The sequence below is a fragment of the Salmo salar genome, chromosome ssa26 (genome assembly GCF_905237065.1).
Source record: "Salmo salar chromosome ssa26, Ssal_v3.1, whole genome shotgun sequence".
NCBI classification, from domain to species: domain Eukaryota; kingdom Metazoa; phylum Chordata; class Actinopteri; order Salmoniformes; family Salmonidae; genus Salmo; species Salmo salar.
Window position 1 is genome coordinate 41,256,662 of NC_059467.1, and position 15,154 is coordinate 41,271,815.

Here is a 15,154-nt window from a genome sequence, read left to right on the forward strand (position 1 = left end):
TGTGGATGCCAAGGAACTTGAAGCTCTCAACCTGCTCCACTACAGCCCTGTCGATGAGAATGGGGGCGTGCTCGGTCCTCCTTTTCCTGTAGTCCACAATCATCTCCTTTGTCTTGGTTATGTTGAGGGAGAGGTTGTTGTCCTTGCACCACACGGTCAGATCTCTGACCTCCTCCCTATAGGCTGTCTCATCGTTGTCGGTGATCAGGCCTACCACTGTTGTGTCATCAGCAAACTTAATAATGCTGTTGGAGTTGTGCCTGGCCATGCAGTCATGAGTGAACAGGGAGGACAGGAAGGGACTGAGCACGCACCCCTGAGGGGACCCTGTGTTGAGGATCAGAGTCGCGGATGTGTTGTTACCTACCCTTACCACCTGGGGGCAGCCATTCAGGAAGTCTAGGATCCAGTTGCAGAGGGAGGTGTTTAGTCCCAGGGTCCTTAGCTTAGTGATGAGCTTTGAGGGCACTATGGTGTTGAACGCTGAGCTGTAGTCAATGAACAGCCTTCTCACATAGGTGTTCCTTTTGTCCAGGTGGGAAAAGGCAGTGTGGAGTGCAATAGAGATTGTGTCATCGGTGGATCTGTCGGTGCGGTATTTAAATTGGAGTGGGTTTCTGGGATAATGGTGTTGATGTGAGCCATGACCAGCCTTTCAAAGCATTTCATGGCTCCAGACGTGAGTGCTACGGGCGGTAGTCATTCAGGCAGGTTACCTTAGTGTTCTGGGGCACAGGAACTGTTACCTGACCTATTACCTTGTAATTACGTTGACTTTGAAAATCCATTTCTGCATTGCTCCAAAAAATAATGACAGGATGTTTTTGGAACAAAGCATTTCATCCCAGTTTAATCTAAGAGGATGACTACCGCTTGGAACAAGAGCCACTCGGCAGTCAAAAACAATATTCCGGGAACAGACAGTTTAAAATCCCATCCATTTTTCCAGACTCTCGGTTTTTATCTCTTGGAGTGTTTTCTTGGCTGAGAGGGAGGGGAAAAGACGTGTTGGGCGTGTCACGCCAGCCAGGCTGAAACTATGTCCTGTCTCTCTGTTAGAAGTCTCTGTGGTTCCTACACTAACCAGGAGAACATCACATAGCCTTCACGGAGAGCTAAGTGCTCGGAGTGTCCGAGGCATGTTCGTACGGGTACCAGTGTACAGAAGCATGTGCGTAGGAAGGTACGCGGTCACACTAACCTGCTCCTTGTATTGCTCCTGAGACAGACAGTCGGTCATGTTGACACAGCCCAGCAGGCAGCTGGTGGGGTAGTCTTTAGGAAACTTAGGATCTGGGGAGAGGAGGGTGGTCAGAGAGTCAACAGAATGTTTACATACATCCTAATAAATATTTTAATTGATTGGTGTGTGTGTGTATGGGGGGGGGGTAGAGAAAGTGGCAGACTGTGTGTGTAACAGCATGTGTGTGTAACTGTGTGTGTGTGTGTAGCAGTTTGTGTGTAACAGTGTGTGTGTGTGTAACAGTGTGTGTGTGTGTGTGGGGGGGGGTGTAGAGAAAGTGGTAGACTGTGTGTGTAACACTGTGTGTGTGTGTGTGTGTGGGGGGGGGTGTAGAGAAAGTGGTAGACTGTGTGTGTAACAGTGTGTGTGTGTGTGTGTGTGTGAACAGTGTGTGTGTGTAACAGTGTGTGTGTGGGGGGTGTAGAGAAAGTGGTAGACTGTGTGTGTAACTGTGTGTGTAACTGTGTGTGTGTGTAACAGTGTGTGTGTGTAACAGTGTGTGTGTGTGTGTGTAACAGTGTGTGTGTGTGTGGGGGGGTGTAGAGAAAGTGGCAGACTGTCTGTGTGTAACAGTGTGTGTGTGTAACTGTGTGTGTGTGTGTGTGTGTGTGGGGGGGTGTAGAGAAAGTGGCAGACTGTGTGTAACAGTGTGTGTGTGTAACAGTGTGTGTGTGTGTGTAGCAGTGTGTGTGTAACAGGGTGTGTGTGTGTGTGTGTGGGGGGGGTGTAGAGAAAGTGGTAGACTGTGTGTGTAACAGTGTGTGTGTGTGTAACAGTGTGTTTGTGTGTAACAGTTTGTGTGTGTGTGTAACAGTGTGTGTGTGTGTGTGTAACAGTGTGTGTGTGTGGGGGGTGTAGAGAAAGTGGCAGACTGTGTGTGTAACAGTGTGTGTGTGTGTGTAACAGTGTGTGTGTGTGTGTGTGTGTGTGTGTGTGTGTGTAACAGTGTGTGTGTGTGTGTGTGTGTGTGTGTGTGTGTGTTAACAGTGTGTGGGGGGTGTAGAGAAAGTGGTAGACTGTGTGTGTAACAGTGTGTGTGTGTGTGTGTGTGTGTAACAGTGTGTGTGTGTGTGTGTGTAACAGTGTGTGTGTAACAGTGTGTGTGTAACAGTGTGTGTGTGCGTGTGTGTAACAGTGTGTGTGGGGTGTAGAGAAAGTGGTAGACTGTGTGTGTAACAGTGTGTGTGTGTGTGTGTGTAACAGTGTGTGTGTGTAACAGTGTGTGTAACAGTGTGTGTGTGTGTGTGTGTGTGTGTGTGTGTGTGTGTAACAGTGTGTGTGTGTGTAACAGTGCGTGTGTGTGTAACAGTGCGTGTGTGTGTGTAACAGTGTGTGTGTGTGTGTGTGTGTGTGTGTGTGTGTGTGGGGGGGTGTAGAGAAAGTGGTAGACTGTGTGTGTAACAGTGTGTGTGTGTAACAGTGTGTGTGTGTAACAGTGTGTGTGTGTGTGTGTGTAACACTGTGTGTGTGTACCTCTCTTGTAGATCTGAAGGAACATGTTCTCCACCTGAGTGACCTCCTCAGGGGTGGGCCTCTTGGCTGCAGCTGCTATCCACAGGATCCCGCGGTGGGATGTGTACCAGCTCCTCCCCTCCACCCTGGACACACATCATATTCCTTTTAGCAGACGCTTTTATCCAGACTGACTGAGTCATGCATTTAAACATACAGGTGTTCCCGGGAATCAAACCCACTATCCTGGCATTGCAATCGCCGTGCGCTACTAACTGAGCTACAGAGGACCGTGCTCTACTAACTGAGCTACAGAGGACCGTGCTCTACTAACTGAGCTACAGAGGACCGGGCTCTACTAACTGAGCTACAGGGGACCGTGTTCTACTAACTGAGCTACAGAGGACCGTGCTCTACTAACTGAGCTACAGGGGACCGTGCTCTACTAACTGAGCTACAGAGGACCGTGCTCTACTAACTGAGCTACAGGGGACCGTGCTCTACTAACTGAGCTACAGAGGACCGTGCTCTACTAACTGAGCTACAGAGGACCGTGCTCTACTAACTGAGCTACAGAGGACCGTGCTCTACTAACTGAGCTACAGAGGACCGTGCTCTACTAACTGAGCTACAGAGGACCGTGCTCTACTAACTGAGCTACAGAGGACCGTGCTCTACTAACTGAGCTACAGAGGACCGTGCTCTACTAACTGAGCTACAGGGGACCGTGCTCTACTAACTGAGCTACAGAGGACCGTGCTCTACTAACTGAGCTACAGAGGACCGTGCTCTACTAACTGAGCTACAGGGGGCCGTGCTCTACTAACTGAGCTACAGGGGACCGTGTTCTACTAACTGAGCTACAGAGGACCGTGCTCTACTAACTGAGCTACAGAGGACCGTGCTCTACTAACTGAGCTACAGAGGACCGTGCTCTACTAACTGAGCTACAGGGGACCGTGCTCTACTAACTGAGCTACAGAGGACCGTGCTCTACTAACTGAGCTACAGAGGACCGGGCTCTACTAACTGAGCTACAGAGGACCGTGCTCTACTAACTGAGCTACAGAGGACCGTGCTCTACTAACTGAGCTACAGGGGACCGTGCTCTACTAACTGAGCTACAGGGGACCGTGCTCTACTAACTGAGCTACAGAGGACCGTGTTCTACTAACTGAGCTACAGGGGACCGTGCTCTACTAACTGAGCTACAGAGGACCGTGCTCTACTAACTGAGCTACAGAGGACCGGGCTCTACTAAGTGAGCTACAGAGGACCGTGCTCTACTAACTGAGCTACAGAGGACCGTGCTCTACTAACTGAGCTACAGAGGACCGTGCTCTACTAACTGAGCTACAGAGGACCGTGCTCTACTAACTGAGCTACAGAGGACCGTGCTCTACTAACTGAGCTACAGAGGACCGTGCTCTACTAACTGAGCTACAGAGGACCGTGCTCTACTAACTGAGCTACAGAGGACCGTGCTCTACTAACTGAGCTACAGAGGATCGTGCTCTACTAACTGAGGTACAGGGGACCGTGCTCTACTAACTGAGCTACAGGGGACCGGGCTCTACTAACTGAGCTACAGAGGACCGTGCTCTACTAACTGAGCTACAGGGGACCGTGCTCTACTAACTGAGCTACAGGGGACCGTGCTCTACTAACTGAGCTACAGGGGACCGTGCTCTACTAACTGAGCTACAGGGGACCGTGCTCTACTAACTGAGCTACAGGGGACCGTGCTCTACTAACTGAGCTACAGGGGACCGTGCTCTACTAACTGAGCTACAGGGGACCGTGCTCTACTAACTGAGCTACAGGGGACCGTGCTCTACTAACTGAGCTACAGAGGACCGGGCTCTACTAACTGAGCTACAGAGGACCGTGCTCTACTAACTGAGCTACAGAGGACCGCGTTCTACTAACTGAGCGACAGACGACTACATACATCAGTTTGTACCCCTTCTTTGTAATGGCTAGTCAAAAAGGCTGCCTTTTGACCAATAACAAGGCCAATAGTGATGCTTTTGATCAATAACATAGTCCATTGTTTGTCGTGTTCCTACTCAATGCCTTTGCAGGGCCTTTTAATAGTGTGTTATGTGCTTCCTGATATAGCATGGCTAGTAGGAATGCGTTTGACCCATAGCATGGCCAGTAGGGATGCGTTTGACCCATAGCATGGCCAGTAAGGATGCGTTTGACCCATAGCATGGCCAGTAGGGATGCGTTTGACCCATAGCATGGCCAGTAAGGATGCGTTTGACCCATAGCATGGCCAGTAGGGATGCGTTTGACCCATAGCATGGCCAGTAGGGATGCGTCTGACCCATAGCATTGCCAGTAGGGATGCGTTTGACCCATAGCATGGCCAGTAGGGATGCGTTTGACCCATAGCATGGCCAGTAGGGATGCGTTTGACCCATAGCATGGCCAGTAAGGATGCGTTTGACCCATAGCATGGCCAGTAGGGATGCGTTTGACCCATAGCATGGCCAGTAGAGATGCGTTTGACCCATAGCATGGCCAGTAAGGATGCGTTTGACCCATAGCATGGCCAGTAGGGATGCGTTTGACCCATAGCATGGCCAGTAGGGATGCGTCTGACCCATAGCATGGCCAGTAGGGATGCGTTTGACCCATAGCATGGCCAGTAGGGATGCGTTTGACCCATAGCATGGCCAGTAGGGATGCGTCTGACCCATAGCATGGCCAGTAGGGATGCGTTTGACCCATAGCATGGCCAGTAGGGATGCGTTTGACCCATAGCATGGCCAGTAGGGATGCGTTTGACCCATAGCATGGCCAGTAGGGATGCGTTTGACCCATAGCATGGCCAGTAGGGATGCGTTTGACCCATAGCATGGCCAGTAGGGATGCGTTTGACCAATAGCATGGCCAGTAGGGATGTTTTTGACCCATAGCATGGCCAGTAGAGATGCGTTTGACCAATAGCATGGCCAGTAGGGATGTTGTTGACCAATAGCGAGGCCCATTAGAGTGTTCTGTACCTCTTTATTCCTTTGACCAGTAGCGAGGCCCATGGTTGGTGCATGCTGAGGCACCAGCCCCCGTCTGCCATCTCCTGCAGCTCTCTGTCCTGCAGCCGGAGTCTGGAGCGTTCTGGGCCTACAGCGCCGTCCCCCTCTGTACCAACAACCCCTTTATCCTGAGATCTCCGAGGGCCACTACCCACGTCCACCCACTGGGGATGCATGGAAAGAAAGATATGAGTAGAGATTCACAGAATTATGTTGACAAAATGTTAGCAATTGTAGAGGGATTTACCAGGGTAAATAGACACGCCACAACATCATGAGAAAATACTGTGTGTGTGTGTGTGTCCTACCTTTGGTGCAGCCTGTACGATGTTGGGGTTGACCAGCTCTCTCAGGTGCTGCCGTCCCGCGGGTCCCTCAGGGCGTTGAGGAGCTTTCCCCTTGGTGCCTGTGTTGAGGGCCTTGACAGTCTCGTCAAACCTAAAAACACCAAGTAGTGTGGTCATTCCGATGCTTTTTAGATGCCTTGTTTCAAACTACACACACGTGAACCCCTCTAGCTATAACAGTGTGGATACATTACCAGGAGAAATGGAGGTCATCACTGTGTTGTGAATGTCTGAAGGGTGTATTAAAAACCTACTCTTGTTTATGTAACCCAAGCACTCACAGAACTAAGCCTGGGACTAAGTCTGTTTCTGCTCTACCTAACATGTTGTCCTATCAGCAAGTCCATGGTGCTCCGGTCTGCAGTAGTAAACTATATGAGGAGTAGGGTGTGAATTAGTGGAGGCTGCTGAGGGGAGGACGGCTCCCAATAAAGGCTGGAACCAAGCGAATGGCATTAAAACACAGAAACCGTGTGTTTGATACCATTCCACCTATTGTTCTCCAGTCATTACCACAAGCCTGTCCTCCCCAATTAAGGTGCCACCAACCTCCTGTGGTGTGAATTGAGATGTTCTCAAGTCATTCACTCACTTGTTGTAGTAATGACTGTTATTCTCTCCCTCGTCAAGCACCTGTCTGCCTGCGAAGTCCAGCGTGATCTTCCTGTCCTTCCTGGAGGCGTGGCGAAGCTCCCGTAGCTCCTCCTCCTTCTTCCTCAGGTGCTCGCGCTCGCTAGGCGACAGCCACTGGTTGGAGTCAGTGGCAAAGTAGTCTGACTCGTCATCCAGGACCTGCGTTCGTCGCGTACTGTCGATGTAAACAGGAGGAGGGGATATGAAGGTAATCTCACTCCTGTCATCGGCATATAAAGGACATAGCCTCCAAATATAAAGGACATAGCCTCCAAATATAAAGAACATAGCCTCCAAATATAAAGGACATAGCCTCCAAATATAAAGGACATAGCCTCCAAATATAAAGGACATAGCCTCCAAATATAAAGGACATAGCCTAGCCTCCAAATATAAAGGACATAGCCTCCAAATATAAAGGACATAGCCTCCAAATATAAAGGACATAGCCTCCAAATATAAAGGACATAGCCTCCAAATATAAAGGACATAGCCTCCAAATATAAAGGACATAGCCTCCAAATATAAAGGACATAGCCTCCAAATATAAAGGACATAGCCTCCAAATATAAAGGACATAGCCTCCAAATGCATCAGGAAGAAAGTATAAAGAATTTGACTTTAAACAGCGAGAGTGAAATCACATCAATGCTACATGCACACTACATCCCAACCTGTTCTTATCGTATTCCAGCAGTTTGTCTTTATGTTGAAGGGCCTTTTCTAACCCTGCCTTCATCTTTGCCTCTTGGTGTGGAAGATAGCCGCTCTCCGATGCCCCCTCTGAGAGACACAGACAGGCACACAGACATTACATAGAATTCAACAACTCTCTACTATGCTATGTAGATACAGTTGAAGTCAGAAGTTTACATACACTTAGGTTGGAGTCAATAAAACTCGTTTTTCAACCACACATAGTTTTGGCAAGTCGGTTAGGACATCTATGTGCATGACTGTATTTTTTCAACAATTGTTTACAGACAGATTATTTCACTTAAAATTCACTGTATCACAATTCCAGTGGGTCAGAAGCTTACATACACTAAGTTGACTGTGCCTTTAAACAGCTTGGAAACTTCCAGAAAATGATGTCATGGCTTTAGAAGCTTCTGATAGGCTATTTGACATCATTTGAGTCAATTGGAGGTGTACCTGTAGATGTATTTCAAGGCCTACCTTCAAACTCAGTGTCTCTTTGCTTGACATCATGACCATGGTGCTTGCCTACGGAGCTGTGAAGGGAACGGCACCTCCATACCTTCAGGCTCTGATCAGGCCCTACACCCAAACAAGGGCACTGCGTTCATCCACCTCTGGCCTGCTCGCCTCCCTACCTCTGAGGAAGCACAGTTCCCGCTCAGCCCAGTCAAAACTGTTCGCTGCTCTGGCACCCCAATGGTGGAACAAGCTCCCTCACGACGCCAGGACAGCGGAGTCAATCACCACCTTCCGGAGACACCTGAAACCCCACCTCTTTAAGGAATACCTAGGATAGGATAAAGTAATCCTTCTAACCCCCCCCCCCTTAAAAGATTTAGATGCACTATTGTAAAGTGGCTGTTCCACTGGATATCATAAGGTGAATCCACCAATTTGTAAGTCGCTCTGGATAAGAGCGTCTGCTAAATGACTTAAATGTTAAATGTAAAATCAAAAGAAATCAGCCAAGACCTCAGAAAAATAATTGTAGACCTCCACAAGTCTGGTTAAAACTTGGGAGCAATTTCCAAACGCCTGAAGGTACCATGTTCATCTGTGCAAACAATAGTATGCAAGTATAAACACCATGGGACCACGCAGCCGTCATACCGCTCAGGAAGGAGACGTATTCCGTCTCCAAGAGATGAACGTACTTTGGTGCAAAAAGTGCAAATCAATCCCAGAAGAAAAGCAAAAGGCCTTGTGAAGATGCTGGAGGAAACAGGTACAAAAGTATCTATATCCACAGTAAAACGAGTCCTATATTGACATAACCTGAAAGGCCGCTCAGCAAGGAAGAAGCCACTGCTCCAAAACCGCCATAAAAAAGCCAGACTACGGTTTGCAACTGCACATGGGGACAAAGATCGTACTTTTTAGAGAAATGTCCTCTGGTCTGATGAAATCAAAATAGAACTGCTTGGTCATAATGACCATCGTTATGTTTGGAGGAAAAAGGGGGAGGCTTGCAAGCCGAAGAACACCATCCCAACCGTGAAGCACGGGGGTGGCAGCATCATGTTGTGGGGGTGCTTTGCTGCAGGAGGGACAGGTGTACCTCACAAAATAGATGGCATCATCAAGCTGAAATAAATCATTCTCTCTATTATTATTCTGACATTTCACATTCTTAAAATAAAGTGGTGATCCTAACTGACCTAAGACAAGGAATTTTTACTAGGATTAAATGTCAGGAATTGTGAAAAACTGAGTTTAAATGTATTTGGCTAAGGTGAATGTAAACTTCCGACTTCAACAACTCTAATATGCTATGTAGATAGATACTACTGGTGGCTTGTCTCACCCATAAGTTTCTTGCGCAGTTTCTGACTTTTGTTGGAGTCTCGTTGCAGAATCTCTTGCTCCTCTTTGGTGCATACCTGGTTAATTCGTAGAAGAACATGCAAAACCAGGGGAAGAGGCCAAATTTAATTTGTATTAGTAACATGCATTCTAATAACTTACTGAGGAAACATAAAACAAGCATAAAGTTAGAGGTCAGGTGATCTAAAACGGGTCGTTTTCTCACCAGGCTGCCGCAGAAGATGCAGGGCCCTGATCCCTCCTGCTCACACACAATGCGTCCACAGCTCATGCAGTTGTTGATGAGGTTGTGCTTCTGGGCCAGACATTCGCAGGAATGGCGCCCGGGCAGCAGGATAGCCAGCTTGTCCTGGCCCTCTTTATTGTAGAGGCTCACAAACGTGTTCTTCTTCTTCTTCTGTGACGATGTGCTGCCGCTCTCCTGGGCCTTCATTAGGTCAATGGGAGTTTTCACCACCTCAGGCTCAGGCTCTGCTTGGCTAACAGCCATCACCTCTTGCTTGTTCCTACCCTTGCGCTTGGATTTCTTCTGGGTGTCCTTGGATATGTCTTGAGCATCTAGAGAAGCATATACTGGTTAGCTTTCCCTCTCATGCATGTACTTGTTACTGTGTTTGGACAGTCACTTAACAAGGACAGGATGGACATTACAAGTCTTCAGACTCACACCCATTGTACTGTTGGCATTGTGCATTAGGAACCATATAGCCTGACAAGAAAACAATTAATAAAATATATATAACTTTAAAAATAAACATATCAAACAATAAGACAACAGCTCAGTGCCAATGTGGCAACAGCTCAGTGCCAATGTGGCAACAGCTCAGTGCCAATGTGGCAACAGGTCAGTGCCAATGTGGCAGTGGAAGAAGGCATCCTACCTGTTCCTGACAGAGAGTTCATGGGGAACAGGCCAGTGCTGTCAGGAGTCAGTGTCTGAGACCGCTGCCATCTGTCCAGGAGTTCATCTATAAACTGCTTCTTCCTTCCATCAGTGCCCTGAAGGAGGTCCCCAACATACTCCGCTATCTCGTCCGCATTGTCGATGGACAGAATATACCTGTTGTGAGTGAGAAGAATGTCAATGATACGCTTTTATAGCTAGCCTAGCTAGTGGAGCTCGTTGTTGAAAGGTTGCCCTATGACAGCTAGGCCTACTTTGGTAAACCTTGATTTACGTCCATCTCATAGTCAGTCAGTCATGCTTTGGCTTAGTAACTTATACCATGATTTTGACGACGTGACATTAAGATATGGCCACCTGAAAAAGCTAGCTAGCTAGCAGGCAAGTGCAAATGGCTACATATCGTGCTAGCTGAATGAACTGGAAAGATTGACAAGTTCACAGACCTAATAGTAATAATGATGTCGTTGACAATTGTGTTAACTTTAACAAGAGAGGAGCAACTGTCAAAAAACAGACAGCTAGCAATGGCTAGCTCACTATTTTAAATCAACATTTAGCTAACGTTAGCTACTTACTGGACTATGTCTTCACTGGCCTCCAAGCCAAAGTTGTGGTGCAACTGGTCCACACACCATCGAAGCAAGGTATCCGACATTATGAAAGTTAAAACAACTTTAATATGGCAATTTCAAGATAAGGATGTTAGCTACTCCTGTTGTAAGCCGGTTGCATAACAAATGCGCACGCAGAGTGCAACAAATAATCCCTTCCCACCAGAAACAGTGTACTGAAGGATACTGAAGGTTCCTCCCAACTTTGACAGAAAATTATGTCAATGACTTCATACAATACGAAGCATTATAAAATGTCAGCATATAATCAATTCACACGCAAGGTGAACATTTCAATCATACAGTACAACAACAATGTAGGTTTTAGCCACCCCACCTTTATTACAGCAAGTCACCAGCCTCTTCTGCCTATAAGCTTGATTCAGCATTACAGTCACTAGGTGGCAGTTTAGGAATAGACAAAACCTCTGTGAGAATGAACTATAGAGATGTATTGAGATTGCAACATTGTATCTGCCCCATTATGGCATCTGTGAGAGCATGGGCAAATAAACTGTTGGTAAATAAACTGAAAGGGTGCATACTGCCACCTGGAGTGTGTTGTCTCAACAGGTATACAGTCAAGGTTGGCAATTTAGTGCCACCTGCACTTATGAAATGTTTGCTCAGGAGTATAATTATTTGGCTGATCCCTCCTGATGACCTGGATGGAATTATGTGATCCTTCCTTAACCCATAGGAAATCTCATTCAGTTGACTACTTAAAAATGTTGAAAGTCCTCAATGGCGCTGCCCACTTTTAACCAAATCAAATCAAATGTATTTATATAGCCATTCTTACATCAGCTGATATCTCAAAGTGCTGTACAGAAACCCAGCCTAAAACCCCAAACAGCAAGTAATGCAGGTGTAGAAGCACGGGAGCTAGGAAAAACTCCCTAGAAAGGCCAAAACCTAGGAAGAAACCTAGAGAGGAACCAGGCAATGAGGGGTGGCCAGTCCTCTTCTGGCTGTGCCGGGTGGAGATTATAACAGAACATGGCCAAGATGTTCAAATGTTCATAAATGACCAGCATGGTCAAATAATAATAATCACAGTAGTTGTGGAGGGTGCAACAAGTCAGAACCTCAAGAGTAAATGTCAGTTGGCTTTTCATAGCCTATCATTGAGAGTATCTGTACCGCTCCTGCTGTCTCTAGAGAGTTGAAAACAGCAGGTCTGAGACAGGTAGCACGTCCGGTGAACAGGTTAGGGTTCCATGGCTGCAGGCAGAACAGTTGAAACTGGAGCAGCAGCAAGGCCAGGTGGACTGGGGACAGCAAGGAGTCATCATGCCAGGTAGTCCTGAGGCATGGTCCTAGGGCTCAGGTCCTCCGAGAGAGAGAAAGAAAGAAAGAAAGAAAGAGAGAAAGAGAGAATTAACAGGCTTCTGGGCACTAGAGTCCTCTATACATCTATATGGAATGAACATCTCAGTGAACTGGTATCAAATGTATGCAATAGGTATTCTCAATCCAAGACCTAGGGCATGTGGGAGCCTGGGAGGCAACCCGTCTGCCTAGGGAGACTGCAATAAGCATAGCCTACTTTCCCTGAAAGTTGAGTTAGGTGTAGTTAGATACACATTTCTAGCGTATGTAGAAGTTTAGCTCATCTAAAGTTAACCGGAGAACATCAAATAGCCACAAATAATGTAATTTTAAAAATCTGCCTTTATAAATGTAAATACAGTAAGCAACTAGGCCTATATAAATGCCCTAATCAGAAAGATTTTTTCAGAAGTCTGTTAGTCGTAGACCCACCTAGGCCTCAATCTGAAATCAATAGACAAAATTTCAACTTCATTGTACTTGCAGGGAGAATAAAACTTTATAGGCGCATCATTGTTATATAGTAGATACCAAATACTCTTTACAATGCCTTTTATGAGCCATGGTTCCAATACCTCAAGTCTGATTTGTTCAACATTATACTGCCAGTATGATTATGGAAAGGGTTGCCAAAATACTAATTGGAATATGCCTATCCATTACTGCAGCATTAAATTATCTAGTGCTCAAATGCTCTTTTGATAACAAAGATTTATTTAAGAAATGGGTGTCGGTGGTTTGTCACACTCAGCAAATATTTAGCACAATCCACTTAGTTTCCTTTTTAGCATAATGGCTCTGTTGAATGAGCTCCAAGTGAAATCTTGACTATCTGCTGTGCTTGACTTGGACTGAAATAGGTGTCAGTACTAATGTTGGGTGCCGGTACTGTTTATATTTAGGTGCAAGAGCTCCACAGTACTTTTAGGCTAGTATTCTATAAGAGGAATAGGAGCTACACAGTACTTTTAAGCTAGTATTCTATAAGAGGAACAGGAGCTCCACAGTACTTTTGGGAGAGTATTCTATAAGAGGAACAGGAGCTCCACAGTGCTTTTGGGATAATATTCTATAAGAGGAACAGGAGCTCCACAGTACTTTTAGGCTAGTATTCTATAAGAGGAACAGGAGCTCCACAGTACTTTTGGGCTAATATTCTTTAAGAGGAACAGGAGCTCCAGCAGTAGAAAAATGTAGGTGCCGGTCCTCAGCTCAGGTGAGCGCCTGCCCAAGTTAAGCACTGACTATCTGACAAAGGTGGATTATATGTAATAAATAATGTGCTGCTGGCTATAAATGACATCCCAATGTTGTAAACAATGGCATTTAAGAGCTGCATTTCAGAATCATTATGCTTAGTCTGATTCTTAAAATGGATTGCAATAGAAAATAACAACAGCCTTATGGCAATATGTTTCCATCCTATATACTGCAAAAAGTAAATTGCCAACAGCTTTATGTATTCATAATCATAACATTGTAATATTAGCCTAAAATGGGAGATCAAGTCATATCTTTTCAGTAGGTCCTATGATTAAGTGTAGTCTGGCCCAGGGGTGTGAAGGTGAACGGAAAGGCTGGAGCAACGAACCGCCCTTGCTGTCTCTGCCTGGCCGGTTTCCCCTCTTTCCACTGGGATTTTCTGCCTCTACCCCTATTAAGGGGGCTGAGTCACTGGCTTACTGGTGTTCTTCCATGCCGTCCCTGGGAGGGGTGCGTCACTTGAGTGGGTTGAGTCACTGACGTGGTCTTCCTGTCTGGGTTGGCGCCCCCCCTTGGGCTGTGCCGTGGCGGAGATCTTTGTGGGCTATACTCGGCCTTGTCCCGGGATGGTATGTTGGTGGTTGGAGATATGCCTCCAGTGGTGTGCAGGCTGTGCTTTGGCAAAGTGGGTGGGGTTATATCCTACCTGTTTGGCCCTGTCTGGGGGTTCATCAGATGGGGCCACAGTGTCTCCTGACCCCTCCTGTCTCAGCCTCCAGTATTTATGCTGCAGTAGTTTATGTGTCGGGGGGCTAGGGTCAGTCTATCACACCTGGAGCATTTCTCTTGTCTTTTCCGGTGTCCTGTGTGAATTTAAATATGCTCTCTCTAATTCTCTCTTTCTCTTTCTTTCTTTCTTTCTTTCTCTCTCTCGTAGGACCTGAGCCCTAGGACCATGCATCAGGACGACCTGGCTTGATGACTCCTTGCTGTCCCCAGTTCACCTGGCCGTCCTGCTGCTCCAGTTCCAACTGTTCTGCCTGCAGCTATGGAACCCTGACCTCTTCGCCGGACGTGCTACCTGTCCCAGACCTGTTGTCCCAGACCTGCTGGAACCCTGACCTATTCACCGGACGTGCTACCTGTCCCAGACCTGCTGTTTTCAACTCTCTAGAGACAGCAGGAGCGGTAGAGATACTCTCAAAGATCGGCTATGAAAAAGCCAACTGACACTTACTCCTGTGTTACTGACTTGTTGCACCCTCGACAACTACTATGATTATTATTATTTGACAATGCTGGTCATTTATGAACATTTGAACATCTAGGCCATGTGTTGTTATAATCTCCACCCGGCACAGCCAGAAGAGGACTGGCCACCCCTCATAGCCTGGTTCCTCTCTAGGTTTCTTCCTAGGTTTTGGCCTTTCTAGGGAGTTTTTCCTAGCCACCGTGCTTCTACACCTGCATTGCTTGCTGTTTGGGATTTTAGGCTGGGTTTCTGTACAGCACTTTGTGATATCAGCTGATGTAAGAAGGGCTATATAAATACATTTGATTTGATTTGATTGGATTATAAAGTAAATGTATATCTTACTGATCATTATTTCTGCTCTTGAATAGCCATATAAACAATGACTACATTTCTGAGGGATCACCATATCAGGTTTGCTCTTGCTGTTTGAAGACAATATGGACATTACATGTTATGTAGGTGATACTGTAATAAAGTGTATGCTCTTATTGATGAACTGAAGTGCTGAAAGTATAGCAATATTAACTGCAATATACTGCGTAAATATCCCACTTTACACATACTCAGTAAATGATAACGAAATTGTAATTAAATCAAGATA

At 46.5% G+C, this 15,154-nt stretch overlaps 1 protein-coding gene across 1 annotated transcript in view; it reads right to left on the bottom strand.

Moving 5' to 3' along the window:
* LOC123730756 (activating signal cointegrator 1) overlaps nucleotides 1-10,927 on the bottom strand; it is a 115,641-nt gene extending 104,714 nt beyond the window's left edge. The window contains exons 1-10 of the mRNA XM_045708389.1: nucleotides 10,728-10,927; nucleotides 10,127-10,305; nucleotides 9,451-9,803; nucleotides 9,226-9,301; nucleotides 7,394-7,502; nucleotides 6,679-6,894; nucleotides 6,048-6,177; nucleotides 5,710-5,903; nucleotides 2,717-2,841; nucleotides 1,202-1,293 (exon numbers count right to left, since the gene is read on the bottom strand). Coding sequence (XP_045564345.1) covers nucleotides 1,202-1,293; nucleotides 2,717-2,841; nucleotides 5,710-5,903; nucleotides 6,048-6,177; nucleotides 6,679-6,894; nucleotides 7,394-7,502; nucleotides 9,226-9,301; nucleotides 9,451-9,803; nucleotides 10,127-10,305; nucleotides 10,728-10,807 — 1,554 coding nt within the window. The 5' untranslated portion in view covers nucleotides 10,808-10,927. The remainder of the gene's footprint in view (nucleotides 1-1,201; nucleotides 1,294-2,716; nucleotides 2,842-5,709; nucleotides 5,904-6,047; nucleotides 6,178-6,678; nucleotides 6,895-7,393; nucleotides 7,503-9,225; nucleotides 9,302-9,450; nucleotides 9,804-10,126; nucleotides 10,306-10,727) is intronic.
* Between the last annotated feature and the right edge of the window lie 4,227 nt (nucleotides 10,928-15,154).